A 27706-nucleotide genomic window follows, 5' to 3' on the forward strand; every position below is an offset into this window, starting at 1 on the left:
TTGATCGATTTCTGAGTCATTTGAAAAAAAAAAAATTTGTTAAGGGAATATTTCATCTGATATTGCTTTGGATTTTTAATCTAGGGGTGCACCGAACAAATCGGTCGAACAAATGGCAAAACGCAGAAAACGCTAATCCTAACAATGAAAGAATGCACAGGATTGTTAAGGAACAGTTTGTTTGGCAGGAATCTGATGTGCTTTTGTAAACTGTAAAAATCTTTACAAAGTCCTTTCCATACAGGGACGTTTCATACTGACCAATGAATGTCAAGAACAAAATGTACCATAAAATTATTCCATAGCTACCTGTGTCCAGATCTTCTGAAAACATATACGGACTACCGGCACATCTGGTAACTTGACTGTAAATTTCGTCACCGCCCCTTTTTGGGGGAAAACAAACCAGACTTCCCATTGACTTCCATACAAAATAGCGGAACAAAGCAACGTTTGTACACAGCCGGCAGGCGTAAATAACTTATGAAATCACTCAGATTAAACATGTCGAGTATTTATCTGTCAATTAATGTAAATCATTATTTACTGCTTATTTTCACCTTTACGATTTACACAGAAAACTTATATACTTTTAAACTTGACAGTCTGGTTGGTTATTTTAAACTGTTATCGTATAAAATGGATCTAGTTTATATGGAATGACATGAGGATATGTAAATAATGACAATTTTATATTTTAAAGAATACTTTGTTTTGCATTTTTAGAGTTCATATAAAATGTCAGGTATGTGTAATATATAAGGAGTTCAGATACAAAGCCCTCTTTAAGTGCATCTTTTTGTAAATGATTTTTTTTTTTATCTGGCTGTTTTAAGCCATTGAAGTGCCTTGTTTTCACAAATGTCACTTAAATTATTTAGTAATCAAGTCATTTTAATTGGTTTTTGGGTCAGTGACGTTTAATTAAATGTAAAAGGGTTAAAATTTCAAAATAAATTTGCTTTTTTACTTGCATACATTCTCTTTTTTGAGGACCAAGTCTAAAATTTCTGGTTTTATTTCATTTTGACAGAATATTTTGGGGATAATTGCAAAAATGTCAATGTGGTGTAACCGGTCTGTGTCAGTTGGTATAACTAGTATTTTTCTAAATGAAAATATAAATATATTCATAAAAAATGTGGAATAAAAATATAATCATTTAGTTTAGTAGTGTAATATAATTTTTTTACGTACGTTTTTACATCATTTGCCAAAGTTTATTTAGAAAACAGAGCTGTTTAAGCATATGTCAAGACAAATATTACAAAAACGCATTAAAATTTACATTTAGAAATAAAAAATACAATTATTTGATGATTACACTTACATGCCATCAAGGTGAATAAAATATTTAATATTTCTCATTCTCTGGTGCAATTGGCGGTTACACCATTTGACATTTTCAGGTCCGTTCAGTCTTAAAGGAACAGTATGTAGGATTGTGGCCAAAACTGGTATTGCAATCACAAAACATGTGGCTAAAACTGGTACTGCAATCACACAGCTGGTGGCCAATATACCAAACGACAACATCAGTTGAGGGCTGCAACTCCACTTTTTAAATGACAATATCCTGTCCGGACCGCTGTTGTGAGTGATATAAGTATTTGAAATGAAAATGATTTCTTAATGTCTAGTGACATTTCAGGGCCATTTAATGATTAATTGATATAAATTTCTTACATACTGATCCTTTAACTTTCATAAAAATTGTGCAAATTTATTTTTTTATTGACTGAAATTAACATAAATACACTATGTGCATTAAATTAAACCTGATGCATGCTTTTCAAAACAAGTTTTTAAAAAAGATTTTTGAATTTCTAATCTTGCCAAACCGTTATTGTCACTGACCCATTTAACAAATTTGACTGTGTTTCCTTGCAAAATCCTGTTGCATGCAGGCATTATTGGGAAAAACCGCCACTTCTAATATGTAAACCGTTGCAAAATCACTAAATATGCAACTAGAAACATTGCAAATGATAAAAAGTCAGAATGTAAAAATGTGGGCTGTAATCTATGTGACTGCCACATTCTGGTTATATTCAGGTCCAATACTCACAAGGGTTATTTTCCGCGCCGTCATTCATCCATTTAATCTTCTGTGCACTTTTCGCAAAATCGAAGTGTTTAGCTGATTCTGCCAACAAAGCAATATTTCTAAATGGCCTGAGACGGGGGAGTAAGCAGGTTTGAAGCGGCGGTATTTGATGAACGTATAATACGTGCCGAGAGCATTTGGTTAATATCATTATCTCATTTTTGTCGGAGGTGGCGTTTAGCAGCTCTTGCATCTGAGCTCCTCATATATTGAGTATTCTCTGCATGATATTGTCGTAAGCAGAAATAATATAATGACTGTATGAAGGTATTGTACATGAGATGATGGGTTAATGCATGCTGTGACTTTCAGCTTGACATCAGTGACCTCAGTTTGATGACACCAGCAGCTGTACAGGCGTCAGCTGTAACTTGAAACCTCTGCAAGAACAAAAAACAAGGAATTTGATCAGATTACCTATGTGCAATTTTTAGGGTGAAAAAAAAACAAGAAATGTTGACTTGTATATTGTATTACTATTGCAATAATGGATAGAAATATTTTTTTTGCACCAGTGATATTTGTAAATTTAAGATTTAGTGGTGAGCATATTGAGCAGTTTGATCCTCAGCTCTCCTACGTTCCATTAGAAACCTGTGTACTGAAACCAAAATCTGCAGGTCCAATTCACTGTTTTCTATAGTTTGCAGGAAATGCCAATCTGACATCGCTTTCCATTCGGTCACTCTACTTTACAGCTTAAACTTCCTGTTTGGGAATGTTTACAACTGCCAGGATAGCCATTATCCTCTGATGCCATCAGACTAACTGCCTTTTATCTGATAATGCCAACTGTGAATGAACAGAGACCTTCACGGATGCTTTCCGGTAGCAGTCAGAAAATTTACGATAGTGAAAAAGAGGACATTTTTAAATGGAGCAATTATAGAAAGACGCTAAATAATTATTATGACATGCTGGATCAACCATAGTATTTAGTATTTATACTGTGCACATCAAGGTTATGGTTATTTGAAATTTTAGTTATTTGCAAACATGTTTTTATGCCATTGAGTTGATGAATTGTATTATACATAATCAAATTGATATTAGACAGAGATCATTTTATTAATATATAATTATTACAGCTAACACAATTATGCACAGAAATATTTTTTTAATAAAGGGCCGTTTTAAAATGTACTACACATAAAACACCCAGAATTCCAGCAATTTAACTGCTTTTCTTTAAAATGTATGAGTTATGAATCCATTAGCAGCATCCTCCTGACCATGATCCTTTTCTTATTCTGTCGCCTTGCCTTTAGAACTGCCACAAATACAAGCACATACATACAGACACAAACAGCTTCACGCTGCCTTCCCTCTCACACACACTTCCTATCTCTCTCTCTGTCAATAACCAGCCAAGGAGCATGTGCGCCGTAACCGACAGAGCCGCACGTTTCTGGTGGAGAATGTCATAGGAGAGCTCTGGTCTGAACTCACTGAAGGTAGAGTCTGCGTCTTCTCACACATCTTCTTGTAGTGTTTTGCTCTTGCTGTTTCTGATGCTGCTGTCATACACTGAAAGCCCCCAAGCCTAATAAAATGCACCTTGAACTGGTGTTTCAGGTTTAATGCAGCCCTTGTTCTCCTGTGTGAATTAGCAGGTGCTCGGTCATCAGTAAAATAAGCAGACTTTGCTTAGCACTGCTGTAATAACCCCACGCAGACTCATCTTTTATAGTTTTCTGTTCTTTATAATTATCATTTTAAGCATCATCCTTATTTTTTAGATTTAGCAGGGATCTGTCTATCTGTCTTGTCTATATAGATCTTTCTATCTATCAAGGATCTGTCTGTCCGTCTGTCCATATATCTGTCTATCTATCAAGAATGTGTCTGTCTGTCTATCTTTCCATCCATCTTTCCATCCATCAATTAAAGATGTGTCTGTCTGTCTTTCTATCTTGTCTTTCTATCTATCTATTTGTTTGTCTATCCATCTATCTGCCTGTCTATCTGCATATCTATCTCTCTTTTCTGCCTGCCTATCTCTGTCTATCGATCTATCTATCTGGTCTGTCTGTCTATCTGGTCTGTCTATCTATCTGGTCGGTCTGTCTATCTGTCTGGTCGGTCTGTCTATCTGTCTGGTCTGTCTGTCTATCTATCTCAGGAGTGGGGAACCCTGGGTCCTGGAGGGCCACTGTCCTGCAGAGTTTAGTTCCAACCCTAATCAAACACACCTGAATTTAATTTCCAAGTAATCCTGAAGACTTTAATTTGATTTTCAGGTGTGTGTAATTAGGGTTGGAACTAAACTTTTCAGGACAATGGCCCTCCAGGACCAGGGTTCCCCACCCCTGATCTATCTGGTCTGTATCTGTCTATCTATCTGTCTATTTGGTCTGTTTATCTATCTATCTATCTGTCTCTTCTGCCTGTCTGTCTGCCTGCCTGCCTGTCTTGTCTGTCTGTCTGTCTGTCTTTCTTTCTATCTTGTCTTTCTATCTATCTATCTATCGGTCTATCTGTCTGTCTGTCTGTCTATCCATCTATCTGCCTGTCTATCTGCATATCCATGTATCTATCTGCCTATCTATTTATCTATCTGTCTCTTTTGCCTGCCTGCCTGTCTGTCTGTCTGTCTATCTATCTATCTGGTCTGTCTATCTATCTGATCTGTCTGTCTATCTGGTCTTTCTGTCTATCTATCTGGTCTGTCTATCTATCTATCTGTCTATATGGTCTTTCTGTCCATCTATCTGTCTGTCTATCTATCTGTCTATCTGGTCTGTTTATCTATCTATCTACCTGTCTCTTCTGCCTGCTTGCCTGTCTATCTATCTATCTATCTGCCTGTCTATCTGCCTATCCATATATTTATCTGCCTATCTATATGTCTCTTCTGCCTGCCTATCTCTGTCTATCTATCTAGTCTGTCTATCTATCTGGTCTGTCTGTCTGTCTATCTATCTGGTCTGTCTATCTATCTGTCTATCTATCTGTCTCTTCTGCCTGCCTGCCTGTCTGTCTGTCTGTCTGTCTATCTGTCTATCTATCATGTGTCTGTCTGTCTTTCTATCTTGTCTTTCTATCTATCTATCTGTCTGTCTATCCATCTATCTGCCTGTCTATCTGCATAGCCATGTATCTATCTGCCTATCTATCTGTCTCTTCTGCCTGCCTATCTCTGTCTGTCTATCTATCTATCTGGTCTGTCTATCTATCTATCTGGTCTGTATCTATCTATCTGGTCTGTCTATCTATCTGTCTCTTCTGCCTGCCTGCCTGCCTGCCTGCCTGCCTGTCTTTTCTGTCTGTCTGTCTTTCTATCTTGTCTTTCTATCTATCTATCTGTCTATCTGTCTGTCTGTCTATCCATCTATCTGCCTGTCTATCTGCATATCCATGTATCTATCTGCCTATCTATTTATCTATCTGTCTCTTCTGCCTGCCTATCTGTCTGTCTGTCTGTCTGTCTGTCTGTCTATCTATCTGGTCTGTCTATCTATCTGATCTGTCTGTCTATCTGGTCTGTCTATCTATCTATCTGGTCTGTCTGTCCATCTATCTGTCTATCTGGTCTGTTTATCTATTTGTCTATCTATCTGTCTGTCTCTTCTGCCTGCCTGCCTGTCTGTCTGTCTGTCTATCTATCTATCATGTGTCTGTCTGTCTTTCTATCTTGTATTTCTATATATCTACCGCTCTAACTGTCTGTATGTCTGTCTGTCTATCCATCTATCTGCCTGTCTTTTTATCTATCTGCCTATCTATCTGTCTCTTCTGCCTGCCTGTCTGTCTGTCTATCTGGTCTGTCTATCTATCTATCTGGTCTGTCTGTCCATCTATCTGTCTATCTGGTCTGTTTATCTATTTGTCTATCTATCTGTCTGTCTCTTCTGCCTGCCTGCCTGTCTGTCTGTCTGTCTATCTATCATGTGTCTGTCTGTCTTTCTATCTTGTATTTCTATATATCTACCGCTCTAACTGTCTGTATGTCTGTCTGTCTATCCATCTATCTGCCTGTCTTTTTATCTATCTGCCTATCTATCTGTCTCTTCTGCCTGCCTGTCTGTCTGTCTATCTGGTCTGTCTATCTATCTATATATCTGGTCTGTCTATCTATCTGGTCTGTCTGTCTATCTATCTAGTCTGTATCTATCTATCATGTGTCTGTCTATCTATCTGTCTGTCTGTCTATGTGGTCTGTCCATCTGATCTGATTTGTCTATCCATTTGTCTATCTGTTCTGTCTATCCATCTGTCTATCTGTTCTGTCTATGCATCTGTCTATCTGGTTTGTCCATCCATCTGTCTATCCGTCTATCAATCTGTCTATCTGGTTTGTCCATCCATCTGTCTATCCGTCTGTCTGTCTGACTAATAATTGACTAAACAATTATAGGATCAAGATAAAAAATGTAATTAGTAACACAATCCACAATCATTGGGATTCAGACCAAGTGAGAGTTTGATCATCCTTATTATTGAGCCCTGTTTGGCATATAGTCGTTCCTCCTTTGGGTTTACCAACTGACTGTCGATGAACCCTGAAAGTAGGTCACCATTCCCCTGACATCTCGGAAAAGCACTTTATTTGCCTGACATTGCTTAAATCCAACATCTACTGAGAGTTTTCTGTAAATGTGTCACAGTGTAAAAATGTCACTACAGCATACTCTATATTCCATCCTGTTGAATTGCCTGGTGACATCTTACAACCCTTAATCTTTGCCTCTAGGTGACCGTTATGTGGTCGTGGATTGTGGAGGTGGGACGGTGGATCTGACGGTGCATCAGATACGGCTTCCTGAGGGACACTTAAAGGAGCTTTATAAAGCCTCAGGTAAGCTTTCTCTAATGGCAAGCTGTTTATATAGTGTTAACATTTTGCTTCAAGTCAGGAAGTGGACCGAAATGTTTCATTTTAAATTTATTTAATTAGTATTAAATCTTTTTGTCTTGTCCACAGGAGGGCCATACGGCTCTATCGGGATCGATTATGAATTTGAGCAGCTCCTGTGTAAGATATTCGGGCAGGATTTCATTGACCAGTTTAAGATCAAGCGTCCAGCTGCCTGGGTGGATCTGATGATCGCGTTTGAGTCTCGGAAGAGGGCAGCAACTCCTGACCGAAGCAATCCACTCAACATCAACCTGCCTTTCTCTTTCATCGACTACTACAAAAAGTTCAGAGGACACAGCGTAGAGCATGCACTGAGGAAAAGCAAGTGAGTGATGGGGAAGTAAACAGCAGACAGATAGAGAAATACATTCTTGACTTCTATAGTAACAATATAGTAGTTGTTTTTGGGATTTGTCAAATAATAGTTTTTAAAATGAATCTTTATTCATAACAAACTATTGATTTCTAATATATATGGCAATGTAATAAGCACGATAATGTACAGTCGATGTATGTGTCAGGGTCGTTTCATTTGGGTCACTTTAAGTAATGAAATAAGATTAAAAGCTATATCTCACGAGAGCGATATTGCTTTTATACAACAGTGGTCGCTTACCCCGCTGACCACAGCCTGATCTTTTACACTTTTTGTGTTTGATGGTCAAAAGTTAGATTTTATTTGTTTTAGGTTGATCAAACCAGCAGTATTTGGTCTCATGAATCTATTATTTATATATAAATGTAAGAGCTGTCCAAACTGAAAACAACTTGCACTGACATATCTTAAAATATATCAGTGCCCTTTGTTTTGCCTCAAAATGCACACAAGTAACGTTTTTAGTTAGGCATGTTTGTTAAAACTAATTATATTTCCTAATTAAGGCCTAGACCTGGCTTAAGCTAATCTCTGTCCGGGAAACCACCCCAATGTCTATTAACTAGTATTATTCCACAATGTAGCTTTGTCCAAACTTTTGACTGGTACTGTATTTTATGGGTTCACAATGAGTGGACTCTTTCCTGAAACAATAATATTGGCTAATAATTTGTGAGTCCTGACTGAGAGGGCCCTAACTTGCATGTTATAGATTTTCTCAGGTCTTATGTCCCACACGGGACTGTTTTCCCGACAATCTGATGAGTCAGCTTTCTCAGTGCACCGATATGGGAATATGTGCATGCTGGAATATTAGATATTAGCACGCACACCCAGACTTTTATAGCATTGTAAAACCTAATATTATACAATCAATAACATCAAAGTTTCCAGTAGTCTACAAAATAACAAGTTTTTGCCCCTTCCAACAGAAGCTAAATTGGGATAATTTTTTTAATGATGTGTCTCTGTTTTTCTCTTTTTATCTTTCTTGTGCTCACTCCAGTGTGGACTTTGTGAAGTGGTCATCACAGGGCATGTTGAGGATGAGTCCGGATGCTATGAATGCACTGTTTAAACCAACTATAGACCACATTATACAGCACCTGAGTGAGTACAAAGCCAGATTTACTAAAACAATGGATCTTACATTCAAAGTATGCCTCATAATACTGTAGCTTAATTGGTAACGCGTGGTGCTAGCAAAATAAAACTGCTTGCAATGTCAAAGGTTAGAGATAATGCAAATGTATGCAATTCATTCCTATATACTTGTTTTAAACATGAATTTTGTGAAGCTCTGTACAAACTAATAAGCTACTGGGAGACATATTTAGGGCAAGTGATGTCCCCAAAATACTCCAGCACGTGCACACAGAACTGGGTCAGAACTGAAACTCTCAGCTGTCACGTTGCCTTAGCCCAGCTGTGATTGTTAAAGTAAAAAACAAGACATTTGCTTATGTACATTTTCTTAAAGGAAAACACCACAGTTTTTCAATATCTTACTATGTTACCTCACTTTAGTCGAATCAATACATACCTATCTTTTTTCAATGCGTGCACTTAAACTTTATACACCAAGTTGTGAATGTGTTAGCATTTAGCCTAGCCCCATTCATTCCTTAGGATCCAAACAGGGATGAATTTAGAAGCCATCAAACACTTCCATGTTTTCCCTATTTAAAGACTGTTACATGATTTGTTACACGGGTAAGTATGGTGGCACAAAATAAAACTTTGGTTTGGAGCCATAGGAATGAATGGGGCTAGGCTAAATGCTAACACATTCAAGAAGCGCTGTACAAAGATTAAAAGTGCACGCATTGAAAAAAGATAGGTGTAAGTTGAGGTAAGAACATAGTAAAATATTGAAAAAACGGTGGTGTATTCCTTTAAAAAATTATATAACATTATTACCAATTAAATGAAGTGTTCCTGTAGCTCAATCGGTGTTAGAAGAACAAAGGTCATAGGTTTGATTCCCAGGGAATGCAAAACGTATCTAGCTTGAATCTGCCAAATGCATAAATGTGCGCTTATTTTTTATGGTCTTCTTCTTTAACTTTCATTCTTCTGTTTGTCCTCCAGCGGAGTTATTTGACAGGCCAGAGGTGACCGACATTAAGTTCCTGTTCCTGGTGGGTGGATTTGCTGAATCTCCTCTGCTGCAGCAGGCGGTTCAGAACATGCTTCAGGGGCGGAGCCGAATTATTATTCCCCATGACGTGGGCTTAACCATTCTCAAGGGTGCGGTGTTGTTCGGCCTTGATCCCAGCGTTATAAAGGTGCGACGCTCTCCGCTTACTTACGGTGTGGGCGTCCTGAACCGATTCGTCGAGGGAAAGCACCCACCCGAGAAGATGCTCGTGAAGGACGGAACACGCTGGTGCACCGACGTCTTCGATACGTTCATCTCTGCAGATCAGTCCGTGGCGCTCGGCGAAACGGTCAAACGCAGCTACACGCCGGCGAAGCCGTCGCAACAGGTGATCGTCATCCACGTATACTGCTCGGAAAGAGAGTCGGTCAGTTTTATCACGGACCCCGGTGTGAGGAAGTGCGGTACGCTGAAGCTGGATGTGAGCGGTACCGAGAGTCCAGTGGCAAGAAGAGAGATCCAGACCCTTATGCAGTTTGGAGACACTGAGATAAGAGCTATGGCTGTCGATGTGGCAACCTCTCGCACCGTCAAAGCTAGCATCGACTTCCTTAGTCAATAGTATTACTACATGATAGAAGAGAGAAATACAAATAGGGAGAGAAATGAAGGTCGTAGGTTTGGAGTCTCAACTAATACATCGTTTAAAAGTTGATTTAATAGTTGTGCCTTTCATGTTTTTAGTTTGTTTTGTCCTTAACCTGTACACAACTTCTACTCAGCTTTCTTATATCATAGAGAGAGGAAGTCTTGACAGTACATTCACTTAAATTCATATGCTTTGATTATATGTCTGCTTGTAGTATCCTATTGGCTGTTTTATGCACATAGAGATGAACATTTGCATGGTTAGAGCCAAAACAGCAGCGAGTTGCTTCTTGTGCTAGTTCAGCGCCATGTATTAACTTAGGAAGTCAGCATAGCTCTAAGTTCAGGTTATGGCAGCTACAGCGCTCTTACATACAGAAGACATCATGGCTGAAATCTAATGAAATGTACTGCTTTGCTTTGGTCTCTTATCTTTAAAGCAGTTGAGTTCAGTGATTCAGCCAGGTTCTTGTGTTTATCATCTCAGAAATGTAAGGTTTTTGGAAAGGAGAGAGCAGTACAAGTCCCATGAACTGATCAAACTTGAGGTACACTGCAAACCATTTTTCTAAGCAGTATTTTGTTACCAGTTTAATATGCATTCTTTGAACAACATAAATTCACTTTATGTATGATAAGGATTGTTTTAAGAGACTTTATTTTAGATCAAGCTGTTTTTACTCCACCATGTAACTGAAATAGCGATTATCGTCTTTTCTTTATCGTGATGTATATCCAAGTGAAACATCTTCTGAATGAGAAAAGAAAATGTAGGGCGGGACTTGATTTCTTCGTTTGAACCATGAGGATAGAACCATGTTGCTAATTGCAAATTAGGCAGAAACCAGTTTCCAATAGCCCCGCCTTCCTGTCATTCCTCATGACAGGAAGCAAAGGGAGGTCGTTTTGAGGAGGGGAGGAGGTTAAGGTTTTTGATTTAAAGATTAAAGGATTAGTCCATTAAAAAAAAAAAGATAATTTACTCACCACCATGTCATCCAAAATGTTGATGTCTTTCTTTGTTCAGTCGAGAAGAAATTATGTTTTTTTGAAAAAAACATTCCAGGATTTTTCAAATTTTAATGGACCCCAAAACTTAACAGTTTTAATGCAGTCTAAAATAGCAGTTTCAAAGGACTCTAAACGATACCAAACGAGGCATAAGGGTCTTATCTAACGAAACGATTGTCATTTTTGGCAAAAAAATGCCAGCATGACCTCACGTAATACATCATCACATCAAGAGGTCACGGATGACGTATGCAAAACTACGCCCCAGTGTTTACAAGTGTGGAGTAAGAGGACCGTTCTGACTTTGTTGTATGTCGAATGATACTAATTAATGTCTTTGTGTCAGTTTATTGTTCAAAAATGGTCCTCAAATGTGCGTTTCATATATTTAACACGTGACCTTTCAACATCATTACGCAATTTTTCTTTTTCTTGCCAAAAATAACAATCATTTCGTTAGATAAGACCCTTATGCCTCGTTTGGGATCATTTAGAGTCCTTTGAAACTGCAATTTTAAACTGCATTAAACTGTTAAGTGTTGGTGTCTATTAAAGTCCATTAAAATGGGAAAAATCCTGGAATGTTTTCCTTAAAAAACATAATTTCTTCTTGACTGAACAAAGAAAGACATCAACATTTTGGATGACATGGTGGTGAGTAAATTATCTGGATTTTTATTTTAAATAGACTAATCCTTTAAGGGCACATGGATTTAATAATAATAAAGCGCACAGATAAGTAATTTATAAAATAAATTCATTTATACAATATATCATAAAAATCGTAAATCAAGTTACTTACTAATTGGTTATCCCATTTTAATGGACTTTAATAGACCCCAACACTTAACAGTTTTAATGCAGTTTAAAGTTGCAGTTTCAACGCAGTTTCAAATGACTCTAAACTATTCCAAACGAGGCATAAGGGTCTTATCTAACGAAATGATTGTTATTTTTGGCGAGAAAAAGAAAAATAGTGTAATGACGTCGAAAGGTCACGTGTTAAATATATGAAACGCACATTTGCGGACCATTTTTGTGATTAAATAATTTGTTAATGGACTAAGAAAAGTACATAAGTTAAGATATATTCTTTGAAAACAAGTCTTAAAATCTATTGTAGTATGTTTAGATGTTTTTATACAAAAAAAACGAGACACAATACTGTTTAGGAAAATGTTTGTTTGCAGGATGTTTATCCCTAAAGGTGCTAATGCCTGTGACAAATCCTTTAAGTTTGTCACCTAGTGCTACAGGACTATAACTTTTATGGTATGCTTTCACATTGTATGGCTCATCATCTTAACTGTTATGTTTTTATGCTTCGTTTTGTGCATGTAAGGCACATATTATGAGTTCAGGACTGTTACATTACCTTCATTTGGCATGCTTGTCAACAAAGAGAGCAGGAAAATGTTTAACAGACAGCGATTAAGGGTGGCATTTCTTTTCATATTCATATTTCAAATCTTTTCATATAGTCGGTCAGTATGTTGCTCTATGCTAAATGAGAACGCATAAATCCTAGAATGTGAATTGTAGCTGCACCTGCAACATGTTTTAAAATGATAGCCATCGCTATATGCTAGTTGCCTTTATTCCTGCTTTTTAGAAAGGGAAGCCACTGATCTTTTGTTTTTGTTTGTTTTTTATTTAGGGAATTATCATGAAGAATATGAAAATGTTTATTTCTGTATATACAGTATTTAAAGATATTGTACAGATTTTTAGCGTTGTTTTAGCATTTGCGCCTTCGTAGGCTGTGTGTGTATGCAGGACACATGTGTGTTTTTTTACACTCACCAGCCTTCATATGAATCTTAATTTTACCCAAATCTAAACCTAACCAAAACCTTCCCACACAAAACCCTAATAAAGACCCTTTAGTTATTCTATTCCTGATTATTGCCATAACCAGAGTAAAACCTTTCATCTTTATTTTAACCCCAGTCTGAACTTTGTTAAACCAAAACAAAATTCATTTGTAATGCCGTGAAATCCAATACATATATATTCAGCTCAGATTCCAATTTCCTTATTCCAAATTCAAATAGTTGAGCGATTGTATGAGGCACTGTTTACACCTGATATTAAGATGCGTTTTGGTCGATTGGATCACAGTGAATCAGCGCTAAATACAGGTGTAAACAGGGTGTGAACAGTTGTGCTTGTCCATTTTAGTCGAAAACTAATTTGACCCGATTGCTTTTGTGGTGTGAACGCTCATGTGGTCGCGCAGCCACAAAAGACTGGCTCCTCTCTGCCCGCTGACCTACTTGCAATGTACAAAGCACAATGTTTTTCATCAGTCTTGACTTCTAGCATAAACCCACAGTGTTTGGCACGGTCATTATTAAAACAAAAGGGTCTGCTCGCCGCCTCTTTCGTTTCGGTTTCATTTTGTGTGTTAAAGTTGCACTGAAATATCTGAGAAGCCCTTACATATACATGTACAAAACATTGTTCAGCATGTGTAATAACACGAGCAGCAGACATAATATTAGTGTGCGTCAATTAATTTACCCATCATTTCTTAATAACTTGCCCATAGACCAACCCCCTTTGAAGTAATCAGGACAGAAATGGTGGAAAGTGGGCAAAAGAGATGAATTAATACACCAGGTGTACAAACATGCATCTCTCTCGTCCACTTGTGCTCCGATCAGCCAAATCGCATCTTACCAGTTGTAAATATGCTCTGAGTTGCCTTTGTTGCTGTTTTGACTTGAAAACCTTAGACCTTACTGGTATTCATCTTTTGAATAGAGCTAAAAGGTGTAACATTTATGCAAGTTTTGGTTTTGAAAGATGATGAAAGTGTGAGGTTTGCGTGTGCTTACATCTCATACATTAGATGATACACTACCACATATTAAAGGCAATAGCTTTATGTGGTTTGAACTACATTCATAATGATTCAACGCTATAAAATTTCAGCAATAAAGATATTGCATTGTGATGTTCCAGCTATACTCCACCATGCTATTCTGCCAGTGTAAAGTCTGTGAAAGCTTTAGCTACAAAATGATCACGTTTCTATAAAATATTAGTCAACATTTTTAGATTGTCAACATGAAAACTTGTTTTGAGCATGAGGGGGAGTGTAAATGAACAGTGTCAATACATAAGAAAAAATCTGATTACGCTTTTGGAGAATCTGCTTTATTCAAATACCTTTCCATAAATTTGCATTGCAGAGGAAGATTAAACACCTTGCATCAAATGCAAAATAGTTCTTAAACATAAAAAAACAGACCACGCTACAATACTTCGATTTTTCAGAGGAAAACTTAATTCCAACAAAACACTGGCAAGGTGAGATCCGTAGTAAAACTATCAAACTATGTAAAACACCATCAAACTATGTAATTTCATTAAAAATGGAAATAAGCTGCACATAAAATAACGCTATAATCTCTAAATGTAAATTCTTTATACTTGCTGCTCATGTGATTGTTAATCGCTAATATTTGCGCGTTCTCTGCACGACTCGCATGAGTGACCAAAAAGAAACGAAATGGTTAAGTTAATTTAAATATTATAGTTTAATGACAGAGATATATCTCTGGATAATAAATCAAGCTATCACAGCTGTGTCATTGGCTGTGTAAGAATGTGATGTCATCACATGATATGTGTAAGTCCACATATAGGGCAGGTGAGATGCCTGTACAGCCACCTGTGCAGATTTGTGTATAAGCACACATTTATTTGCTCAGATAATGTTTGCAAAACATATTACCTTGTTTTACATTTTGCTTTTTTTCTTCACTTTGTTCATGGGCAGCTTTATGATTTTTTTATTATTACCATAATGTTTAGCCTCTTGATATGATATGCTTGTAAATTCACATTAAGAGCACTGTGTCATTTTGTCTTTTTGTATTTTAGTTTAAAGATACATTTTATTTACAGTTTATTTAGTTTAATGTTCACATTGACTAATAATTCACTGTGAATTTGATTTTAAATGATGTTTTTGCATTATTTTATATCATAGCTAAATGAGAAATGGCCATTTCTAAGGGTGTGAATACCATGGAAACTACAGTTCAGCGTTTACTAGATGTTGTGCTTTAAATGCTTAAAAATCACCTAGACGTTCACTTAAATGAAAAATGGCTGCTCTCTGCTAAAGCAGGCTTGCAGTCTCACACGGTGTAAACTCACAAACCCACTGGGTTCTTTTGGATACAATGAATACAGTGTAACTGCTTTTGCCATTATGCACATACAAAAAAAACGATTTGCAAATGTATTTCAATCAATGCCAAGTACTAACAGCCAAACTGTCACCCAATAAAAAGTGTGTATTTCAAAGAATGATTGTGTTGTGGTTCTTGTTTATGGAAGGTTAAGTCAAATTTTACCTAAAATATTTATGTATTTAAAGGAGCATTTCACCCATAGAAACATTAATCTTTATTGAAAGTGTGTCATATTTGTAGCATACATTTAGAATTTGGTGCCTATTTGACCGAGAAAAGGGGTGTTTGTAGTCTCACCCCCTCAACAAAGATATTGGACTTCTTTCTTTCAATGATGCAAAATGATGATTTTTACATCATTGAAAGAAGCGGAAGTGCAACACTGAAATCTGTATTTCTCCTGTCTCAGCGCCAACTGAGAAAATGATGCACGACCTTTCAAAAACATGACTGGGGTTCTAACTATACAAAGCTTAATGCAAATGGGTGAAGTGTACCTTTAATGTATACAAAATGACTTGGACTTTTGAGGACCTTTGGAGATTTAAAATGAAAACAAAAATTTCAAACACAGTTTGAGATCGAGTGTTGTGTTTTCTTTGTGGCACACCTTATGTTAAAGTAATAAGGGCCGTTCACATTATAATCATTTACCTTCAATGGCATTAAGTAATATTGCATATTTCCCTTAATAAAAAAGTTTGTAATTGTGCACATGTCACAAATATGCTGGTCTTGTTGCATTTATAGCGGCTATAACCAGCAGATGTCCAGTGAAACTACACTGAAAAAATTATTTATTCAATTTTTTAAGGTAAGTGGTTGCAATCAATTTATTTAAGCTACATTTAAACAAAAGTTTTTTTATTGTATTGTATTTTACTAATATTTTTTGTTTAAATGTAGCTTAAACAAATTGATTGCAACCACTTACCTTAAAACAATTTAGTAAATTGAATGAATAATTTTTTCAGTGGTGTAATCTAATATCTTACCTTTTGGTAAAGTTAGTAAATTAAAGTATTATAAAGGGAATTTCACCGCAACACTGGACACTAATTTTATGTAATGTACCTTAGAAATGAGCGTGCACTTTACATTCAAATAGATTTGATTGGCTGTCATTGGTTTATTATTTATCAGTTGGAAAAGGGTTGCAAAATTCCTGGAATAAGCAGGAATAAACTGGGAATAAGAAAATATGCAAAAATTATGGAAGAAAATATGCACACAATAAATGTATCTTTATTATTTAACTCCAGATATATTTTTTAAGTTGAGTGTACTTATAATTTATCAATTGAGTGTACTTATATTTTATAAGTAATTTCAGATTAATTATATTCATAACTGTAGCTAAACTATTTTGAGTAGAATTTACTAATTTTTTAGTTACTGCTTACACCATAATTTTTATCACGTCACCTATTGTCTATACCAGGCACCACTCTTTTGAATGATGGTAACCACAAAACTCAAAACAGAAACTCTTCTAAATCTCAAAGATATTTTAACCTTAAACACTAACAAGTCTTTCTTTTTTGTTAAAAACACAAAAAAATGCGTTTAATTGCTAATTTTACTCTCCAAATGCAGTCCCATGCAAAGCATTCTGGGAAGTACAAGTCCACTGCCTAGTTAGTTATATTTATTTAAATAATTCAAGTAGTTTCAACACAAAATTATTAAGTTAATTTGATTCTTACAAATTTGGGTGGATTTTACATGATAAAATTAAGTGAAATGTACTCAAAAAAATTAAATTTATTAAAAAAATGTAAAAATAACAAAAAAAAATGTAAGTAATTCTAAATTAACAAATTATTAAGTTACTTAGGCACAGAATCATATTTTTCCCATTCAGGGAACTTAAATGTAGATAAAAAAACAACAATTACTACCCTGCACATTCCTCAGTCACATGCACAAAGCACACTTACTGAAGGGCCATTGAGGAAACACCCCCTGCACACAAAATAATGTCAAAATGTCCATCTTGTATTCATGTAAATTACATAAATTTGTTTGAAACGTCCTTGTGCTGTCTGTAAGTTATAGTGTGCAACAACATTCATTGTACCACCATTGTAAAGACCAACACACTGACTAAGAACAAGTAGTGTCTAAAAATGGCACACACACATTCACTTCCCCTTGCATTTATTTGATCAAAAATACTTCAGAAATCATTAATATTAGAATTATTTCTGAAGGGTTTTTTATCAAATAAATCCATAGCTTGATGAGCGCAAATATCAGGATTCTTGTTAATGTTTGTATATTATATAGTTTCCAAATAATTCCCATAAATTCCTGTTATGTTTCCAAATTGGAATATTTCCGAAATTCCCCAGATTAAATTCCCATGGAAAGTTTACAGAAATTTACCAGGAACTTGCCGCCCAATGATTTTGTTCCTTGTACAGTATCTTTATTGTTATAGTTATGGTGTGTTTTATTTACAATTGGTAAAACTATATTTTAATAGTTATTGTTATAATGTGAACGGCTCTTAACAGTATATTGTAATATAGTGCAGTATAACACATACATTGTAACTTAAAGTTCACATCTAACTTGCTAAACAGGCTTAAATATCAGATTTTCTTTTTGCACATATACAGATGGTTTCAGATAGAGACCTTGATTCAACAACGCACTTATTCTATATCCACCAATCTATGTTGAAAATATTCTTTTCATTGCAAAGTGTTATTTGCCATTGTAAAGGCTACCGTTCTATATTCGAATAAAAGCAATGTTCTCACAATCTTTCATTTAGTCATTGACACTTCAACTTAAAGTACATAATGACACCTGATTTGAAGAGTTTAAAAGCCGTTTTTAATTTATTATGGATTTCCCCTTTTTTTTTGGAAGGAAAAGGGTCCTTCATTTTTGGTTTGTTTTCCTGGAGTACATTTTTGGTACGTCAGCAATGAGCTATAATGTATGAGACATTGAACCATAACCTGTTCTATTCAATGAGGTTTTTATATTCAGAAGTGGCCACTTAACTCTTGTGTCCTGTGAAGAATGAGCGATTCAGTTCAGAAGATAAATGCCACTGTTTTCTTATAGGGAAGGCATATAATTGATGGATTTTTTTTATCAAGGACATCTTGGTCCTCTAAAGACTTGGACAACTGAAATTTAAGAGTATAGCTCATTTAAACGCATATTTGAGCCTTTGGGAATATGACTTCAGTGTCTATAAATTACTGAGTTGCAGAACAACATTTGAACTATAATAGACATTAATTAAAGCCAAGATTTGGGTAAAATGCCACATTTGTCCATAAACCATAATGTTATCTGGCACAAGAATAGCTTATAAATGACCAAAAAGTTTATTTTGTCAGCAGATTTAAAGGAATGGTTCACACACACACACACACATACACACAATATGGTACTGTCATATTGTTATCGATATTATATTTCTCTTCGAGCACAAAAGATGTTCACACAGACAAACATGTTAGGAATGGCTATGGTATTCTTTATATATTCTGAAAGTTACTACAAAAACCATTGTTATTGTTAAAAATATGGTTAATTTGGCCTTTTGGTTTTATTTGTAGTAAAACCAAGGTTTTTGTTAGGATAGGCTACAGAAAACCATAGTGTAGTAATATAATCAAGCATAAGATTAAACACAAAAACTACCAACCTTTAGATATTTGCACATCTAAATTGAATATGAATAGGTACTAATTTCATACAATCCACGAGATAAAATCTTTTATGATCAATTCTACCCAGAAATTTAAAGAGTCGCCACTGCCCCCTAGTGGCTAATCTATTAATAACTATATGAATTGTCAGTACTTTGAGCCTGCAAGCATTGTGCTTCAAGCAATGTGTTTTTAATAATATAAATATAATAATTAATTTAAACAAACAACAGCTTTTTCACCGAAATTTCAAGACTAAGCCTCAACTTAACAACACAACCAAATTGACATTCAGTGGACAAAATGGACATTCGCTGTCCATTTGTGGGTGCTTTTTTCACCACTAAGAGTACTCAACTCACCACTAAAACATAATCCTCAGCAGTCACCGCCCATTTGCGGGAGGTAAGTATTAATAATAGGATTTTATTATAAAAACCCAGCAATTACAGTTAAACTCAAGCACCCTCACTGAGGATCCAAATCCATCTGAATATGAGTCTAAATGCAAGCACTTCTGATTCAATTTATACAATCATTCAACAGGGGTGTACCGTGTGTGTGTGTGTGTGTTATTTTAACAGAGGAGCAACTGGAGGACCACTCAACTTCAAACAGGACAGGGTCTGTATGTGTGTGTGTGTTTGTGTGTGAGAGAGTGAGAAAAAGAAAGAGGAATGTATTTAGGATGCTTATCAAAGAGGTGAGATCACCAGAACTTGTCTGGTTGCTACGGTGATAGTGAGGGTATCGCTCTGAAAATGCCCCTTTAGAGGTACCACCCACATGCAGCTCTGTCACAGACAGAATCATGATCTACAAAAGTAGGCCCTTGACACATTTTAGTGTTTTAAAGCATGTGTTGCTCGCCCCTCTATCAGGTAATCCTGTAATTATTTTATTGTCTGATTATTTGTGTATATAAAAGAAACACCCACATATAACTGATACAAGGGCCTTAAATACTGAGTTACGGGCTGACATTGTTTTTATTGGGGCAAATAGGACAAAATCAAAAGAAAATACCTATACAGTAATTTTCTTACCACATGTACTTTTGACTTCCACAGTAGAAAAAAAATACTATGGAGGTCAGTGGGTGCCTTTAAAAGTGTGGTTATCATCATGTATATTCTGTGTTCAACAGAAAAAAGAAATTTAGGTTTAGAAAAACATGAGGGTGAGTAAATGATGACAGAATTTAGATTTTTAGGTAAACTATCACTTTAAGTGTATTAAATACACTCACCTAAAGGATTATTAGGAACACCTGTTCATATGGCAGTTGCTTCATTTAGGGGTGTGGTCCTGGTCAAGACAATCTCCTGAACTCCAAACTGAATGTCAGAATAGGAAAGAAGGGTGATTTAAGCAATTTTAAGGGTGGCATGGTTGCAGACGGGCTGGTCTGAGTATTTCACAATCTGGTCAGTTGCTGGGATTTTCACACACAACCATTTCTAGGGTTTACAAAGAATGGTGTGAAAAGGGAAAAATATCCAGTATACTGCAGTCCTGTGGGCAAAAATGCCTTGTTGATGCCAAAGGAGAATGGGCCGAATGATTCAAGCTGTTAGAAGAGCAACTTTGACGGAAATAACCACTCGTTAGAACTGAGGTATGCAGCAAAGCATTTGTGAAGCCACAACATGCACAATCTTGAGGCTGATGGGCTACAGCATCAGAAGACCCCACCGGGTACCACTCATCTCCACTATAAATAGGAAAAAGAGACTACAATTTGCATGAGCTCACCCAAATTGGACAGTTGAAGACTGGAAAAATGTTGCCTGGTCTGATGAGTCTCGATTTCTGTTGAGACATTCCGATGGTAGAGTCAGAATTTGGCGTAATCAGAATGAGAACATGGATCCATCATGCTTTGTTACCACTTTGCAGGCTGGTGGTGGTGGTGTAATGGTGTGGGGGATGCTTTCTTGGCACACTTTAGGCCCCTTAGTGCCAATTGGGCATCGTTTAAATGTCACGGCCTACCTGAGCATTGTTTCTGACCATGTACCTATCCTCTGATGGCTACTTCCAGCAGGATAATGCACCATGTCACAAAGCTTGAATCATTTCAAATTGGTTTCTTGAACATGACAATGAGTTCACTGTACTAAAATGGCCCCCACAGTCACCAGATCTCAACCCAATAGAGCATCTTTGGGATGTGGTGGAACGTAAGCTTTGTGCCCTGGATGTGCATCCCACAAATCTCCATCAACTGCAAGATGCTATCCTATCAATATGGGCCACCATTTCTAAAGAATGCTTTCAGCACCTTGTTGAATCAAAGCCATGTAGAATTAAGGCAGTTCTGAAGGTGAAAAGGGGTCAAACACAGTATAAGTATGGTGTTCCTAATAATCCTTTAGGTGAGTGTATAACCTAGTGTCATCTGCAAACATAATAACTTTACCATAAAGAGACCTGCTGTGCCAATGTAGCAACGTATGTGATGGGCGATGTGATAAAGAACATTTAAAAAGTGAATAGTTAAAGAAGCAACCTTGAAGGTTTCTAACACATATTTTTCAGGATTAATAGGAATACCAGAACTAGCAAAACCGGGTCATACTAAACCAAAGCTTGTTTTCAAACTTTCCATTCAGCTATTCATGACATTAAACATAAACGCCGTCATCTAGAGATTTATTCTGACAACTACAGTAATTGCCGGAATCAGAGATCTGTGTTATCATTAGCTTTGTGCGTGATGCAGAAATAAGAAAAGAAGAAGAGAAAGAGTGACAGAAAGATAGACGAGTGTGTATTTGAGAGCATTCACTTGCCGTGGTTTATTTCAGATTCTAACACTATAATGCATTTCCACTCTGAACCGAAGCCTGTAGATTGTTCTGATGGGTATTGTGAGTTTTGATGGCTTAAATGAGTAAAAAGTCAGTATGAATGGAAATCCACTTTGTTAGTGTCACCATAAAAATGGCAGCATGCCTTTTAATGCCTTATTTTTACAGCTCTGATTATAGGTTGGGTATTCAAACAAGTGAATGAGAAAACAATGAGCAGGCAATCAGGACTTTATAAAGCAGAGAGCGGCACGGGACGTCATGCGCGTACGCACTCGAGCAGCCTTTAGAAATGACACTCATGCGCGTGACATGTTAAAAGAGGGCTTGCACTTTGAGCAGAGACGTGAAAAGGATCAGACGACCGTTAACGTGTAATTTCGAGCCCAATCTGACTGCTGTTTGCACAAAAGCAACAGAAATTCTGTCAGCGTCAATAAAGAGAAATGTTTCGCGTCACGTCGACCCTATCGCACAGACAGCAAGGACAAGGACGGCTCATACACCCACATGTCACATGTGTGACGTTCAGATGAACAACAGTAACTGCTTTTAATGTGGGTGTTAAACGGATTCTCAATGAGAAGAAAGACGAAACACGCTAGAGCTAATGGACAGGAGACATATATGTTGGTTTCCTATAGAGTGAATCAACCTTAATCATAACATCAATAAGCACTAATGCTATTTTACCATAACACAGACTCTTGATTTTACAATCTTTTAACTGTGGGCTCATGGAGTGCTATTGAATTCACGAACTGTACTGTAAAATTCAGTGGGTGGTGAAAAATGGCTTTAGGTTTGACTGTTTTGACACTTGTAACTATAATTATGTTGGCTTGAGAAAGCCAACATACTGTTGTTGCACTTAAACTTATTATTATGTTGGCTTTGAAAAAGCCAATATATTGTTATTGCTATTAAACTTATTATGTTGGCTTGAAAAAGCCAACATATTGTTATTGCTTTTAAACTTATTATTATGTTGGCTTGACAAAGCCAACATACTGATATTGTATTTAAACTTATTATTATTATTCTTCTTCTTCTTCTTCTGAGACTAAAATTTCTGCGGCTAACTCGTCCGACAGCTTTCAAGCTACATCCACGAAATTTTCCACGGACATTCTGACTGGTCTAAAGAAGTGTGCTATATCTTTTTGACGGGATCCGACTTACAGAATTCCTAAAACGGGACATTAAACTTCGGAAAAGTCCCATTTACTTAACATTGCGACAAACTTTGACGGGTCATAGCTGCAAGCGAGAAATTTGTAGAAACTTGTGGGTTACCACTTTTCAAGAGGCTGGCAGGCACTGTGAGAACATACCTCACATTGGGGTGTAAGCTGTACCCCTTGGGTGTAAGAGGACCTCAAAATTCCCCATTGACTTATAACGGGGCAGGAAACATGCCCATATAAGGGAATAAAAGCGTCCCAGATGGAATATCTTCGCTTTACAGTGTCACAGAGACATGTGGGTGGGCTCATTTTACTCAGGCATCCAATCAGTCTCGGAGGATTCTTATTGAGGTATTAAGCCACGCCCCTAGCAACCAAATATGAGCACCCTAGCAACATAATAAACAAAGCCTTATATCTCTGGATCCGAAAATCATAGAGACATGGGGGTTGGGTCTTTTGGTCATGTTAGCCTTATGCTAGCTCCATGCTAAGTCATACTAGCTTCATGCTAGTTTAGTGCTAGCTTTATGCTAATTTCATAATAAATCATGCTAGCTTCATGCTAATTCATGTTACCATCGTGCTAGCTTCATGCTAATTCATGTTAGCATCGTGCTAGCTTCATGCTAATTCATGTTAGCATCGTGCTAGCTTCATGCTAATTCATGTTAGCATCGTGCTAGCTTCATGCTAATTCATGTTAGCATCGGACTAGCTTCATGCTAATTCATGTTAGCATCGTGCTAGCTTCATGCTATTTCATGTTAGCATCGTGGTAGCTTCATGCTAATTCATGTTAGCATCGTGGTAGCTTCATGCTAATTCATGTTAGCATCGTGCTAGCTTCATGCTAATTCATGTTAGCATCGTGCTAGCTTCATGCTAATTCATGTTGGCATCGTGCTAGCTTCATGCTAATTCATGTTAGCGTCGTGCTAGCTTCATGCTAATTCATGTTAGCGTCGTGCCAGCTTCATGCTAATTCATGTTAGCGTCGTGCTAGCTTCATGCTAATTTATGTTAGCGTCGTGCCAGCTTCATGCTAATTCATGTTAGCGTCGTGCTAGCTTCATGCTAATTCATGTTAGCGTCGTGCTAGCTTCATGCTAATTCATGTTAGCGTCGTGCTAGCTTCATGCTAATTCATGTTAGCGTCGTGCTAGCTTCATGCTAATTCATGTTAGCTTCATGCTAATCATGCTAGCATCGTGCTAGCTTCATGCTAATCATGCTAGCATAATGCTAGCTTCATGCTAATCATGCTAGCATCATGCTAGCTTCATGCTAATTCATGTTAGCATCATGCTAGCTTCATGCTAATTCATGTTAGCATCATGCTAGCTTCATGCTAATTCATGTTAGCATCATGCTAGCTTCATGCTAATTCATGTTAGCATCATGCTAGCTTCATGCTAATTCATGTTAGCATCATGCTAGCTTCATGCTAATTCATGTTAGCATCATGCTAGCTTCATGCTTATTCATGTTAACATCATGCTAGCTTCATGCTAATTCATGTTAGCATCATGCTAGCTTCATGCTAATTCATGTTAACATCATGCTAGCTTCATGCTAATTCATGTTAGCATCATGCTAATTCATGTTAGCATCATGCTAGCTTCATGCTAATTCATGTTAGCATCATGCTAGCTTCATGCTAATTCATGTTAGCATCATGCTAGCTTCATGCTAATTCATGTTAGCATCATGCTAGCTTCATGCTAATTCATGTTAGCATCATGCTAGCTTCATGCTAATTCATGTTAGCATCATGCTAGCTTCATGCTAATTCATGTTAGCATCATGCTAGCTTCATGCTAATTCATTTTAGCATCATGCTAGCTTCATGCTAATTCATATTAGCATCATGCTAACGTCATGCTAATTCATGTTAGCATCATGCTAGCTTCATGTTAACTTCATGCTAATCATGCTAGCATCATGCTAGCTTCATGCTAATCATGCTAACATCATGCTAGCTTCATGCTAATCCTGCTAACATCATGCTAGCTTCATGTTACTCATGCTAGAATCATGCTAGCTTCATGCTAATCATGCTAGCATCATTCTAGCTTCATGCTAATCATGTTAGCATCATGCTAAATCAGCCTAGCTTCATACTTAAACATACTAACAGCCAGATAGCCTACTAAACTAAACTTCTATCAAACCGTTTTAAACGTTCAGGCTACGCTTTGTCAAGCCAACATAAAGTTTGTCAACAAACTTTTCTATCTAGTTATGTTGGCTTTGAAAAAGCCAATATATTGTTATTGCTATTAAACTTATATCTTATTATTCTACCCCAAAATTTCTGACACTAACTCGTCCTAGGGCTTTCAAGCTACATGCACCAAATTTTCCACAGACCTTCAGACTGGTCTGACTTAGTGTGCTATATCTTTTCTAACTGATGGGACCTTCCGAATTCCTAAACGGGGGTCTCGAACACCCCAAAATTTCCATTGACTTAACATTGAGACAAACTTTGACGGGTCATAGCTGTGAGTGAGAAACTTGTAGAAACTTGTGGCTTACCACATTTAAGGTGGCTGACAGGCTCTGTAAGAACATACATCACAATGGGGTGTAAGCTATACCCCTGGGGTGTAAGAGGCCCCCAAAATTTCCCATTGACTTATAATGGGGCAGGAAACATGCCCATATAAGGGAATAAAAGCGTCCCAGATGGAATATCTTTACTTTAGAGTGTCGTAGAGACATGGGGGTGGGCTCATTTTACTCAGTCATCCAATCAGTCTCTTAGGATCGCCCCAAAGCTATTTAGCCACGCCCCTAGCAACAATTTTGGGTACCCTAGCAACATCTCCCATAGACTACCATTATAAAAAGCCCAGATGGATATCTTTACACCAGAGTGTCATAGAGACATAGGGGTGGGCTCATTTTACTCAGGCATCCAATCAGTCTCTTAGGATTCCTACTGAGGTATTAAACCACGCCCCTAGCAACCAATTTGAGCACCCTAGCAACATAATAAACAAAGCCTTATATCTCTGGATCTGAACATCTTAGAGACATGGGGGTTGGGTCTTTGGGTCATGTTAGCTTCATGCTAGCTCCATGCTAAGTCATACTAGCTTCATGCTAGTTTCATGCTAGCTTTATGCTAATTTCATAATAAATCTTGCTAACTTCATGCTAAATCATGCTAACTTCATGTTAAATCTTGTTAGCTGCACGCTAAATAGTGCTAGCTTAATGCTAATCATGCTAGCATCATGCTAATCATGCTAGCTTCACGTTAAATCATGCTAGCTTCATGCTAATCATGCTATTCTCATGCTAACTTCATGTTAATCATGCAAGCCTCGTGCTAGCTTCATGCTAGCTTCATGCTAATCTTGCTAGTTTCATGCTAGCTTCATGCTAATCATGCTAGCATCATGCTAGCTTCATGCTAATCATGCTAGAATCATGCTAGTTTCATGCTAATCATGCTAACATCATGCTAGCTTCATGCTAATCATGCTAGCATCATGCTAGCTTCATGCTAATCATGCTAGCTTCATGCTAATCATGCTAGCTTCATGCTAGCTTCATGCTAGCTACATGCTAATCATGCTAACATCATGCTAGCTTCATGCTAATCATGCTAGCTTCATGCTAATCATGCTAGCATCATGCTAATCATGCTAGCATCATGCTAGCTTCATGCTAGCTTCATGCTAATCATGCTAGCTTCATGCTAATCATGCTAGCATCATGCTAGCTTCATGCTAATCATGCTAGCATCATGCTAGCTTCATGCTAGCTACATGCTAATCATGCTAGCATCATGCTAGCTTCATGCTAATCATGCTAGCATCATGCTAGCTTCATGCTAATCATGCTAGCATCATGCTAGCTTCATGCTAACATCATGCTAGCTTCATGCTAATCATGCTAGCTTCATGCTAGCTACATGCTAATCATGCTAGCATCATGCTAGCTACATGCTAATCATGCTAGCTTCATGCTAATCATGCTAGCATCATGCTAGCTTCATGCTAATCATGCTAACATCATGCTAGCTTCATGCTAGCTACATACTAATCATGCTAGCATCATGCTAGCTTCATGCTAATCATGCTAGCATCATGCCAATCATGCTAGCATCATGCTAGCTTCATGCTAATCATGCTAGCTTCATGCTAGCATCATGGTAGCTTCATGCTAATCATGCTAGCATCATGGTAGCTTCATGCTAATCATGCTAGCATCATGCTAACTTCATGCTAATCATGCTAGCATCATGCTAGCTTCATGCTAATCATGCTAGCATCATGTTAGCTTCATGCTAATCATGTTAGCTTCATGCTAGCTTCATGCTAATCATGTTAGCTTCATACTTAAACATACTAACTGCCAGATAGCCTACTAAACTAAACTTCTGTCAATCCGTTTTAAACGTTCAGGCTACGCTTTTTCAAGCCAACATAAAGTTTGTCTTCAAACTTTAATATCTAGTTATTATTATTATTCTTCTTAGCACCCCAAAATTTTGGACACTAACTCGTCCTAGAGCTTTCAAGCTACATGCACCAAATTTTCCACGGACCTTCAGACTGGTCTGACTTAGTGTGCTATATCTTTTCTAACTGATGGGACCTTCCGAATTCCTAAACGGGGCGCTCAAACACCCCAAATTTCCCATTTACTTAACATGGAGACAAACTTTGACGGGCCATAGCTGCGAGTGAGAAACTTGTAGAAA

The 27706-nt window shown here is 37.1% G+C and overlaps 1 protein-coding gene across 4 annotated transcripts in view; it reads left to right on the plus strand.

Moving 5' to 3' along the window:
- The window catches only part of hspa12a (heat shock protein 12A), a 56461-nt gene extending 41037 nt beyond the window's left edge, over positions 1-15424 (plus strand). For 3 of the 4 annotated variants that reach the window (XM_065244906.2, XM_065244908.2, XM_065244907.2), the window contains exons 8-12: positions 3475-3561; positions 6801-6905; positions 7032-7290; positions 8348-8451; positions 9433-15424. In XM_065244906.2, the coding sequence (XP_065100978.2) occupies positions 3475-3561; positions 6801-6905; positions 7032-7290; positions 8348-8451; positions 9433-10064 (1187 nt within the window). In that variant the 3' untranslated portion in view covers positions 10065-15424. The remainder of the gene's footprint in view (positions 1-3474; positions 3562-6800; positions 6906-7031; positions 7291-8347; positions 8452-9432) is intronic. The other variant, XM_065244909.2, reaches the window with a different exon arrangement.
- Positions 15425-27706: the final 12282 nt, after the last annotated feature.

The sequence above is a fragment of the Paramisgurnus dabryanus genome, chromosome 17 (genome assembly GCF_030506205.2).
Source record: "Paramisgurnus dabryanus chromosome 17, PD_genome_1.1, whole genome shotgun sequence".
NCBI lineage: Eukaryota > Metazoa > Chordata > Actinopteri > Cypriniformes > Cobitidae > Paramisgurnus > Paramisgurnus dabryanus.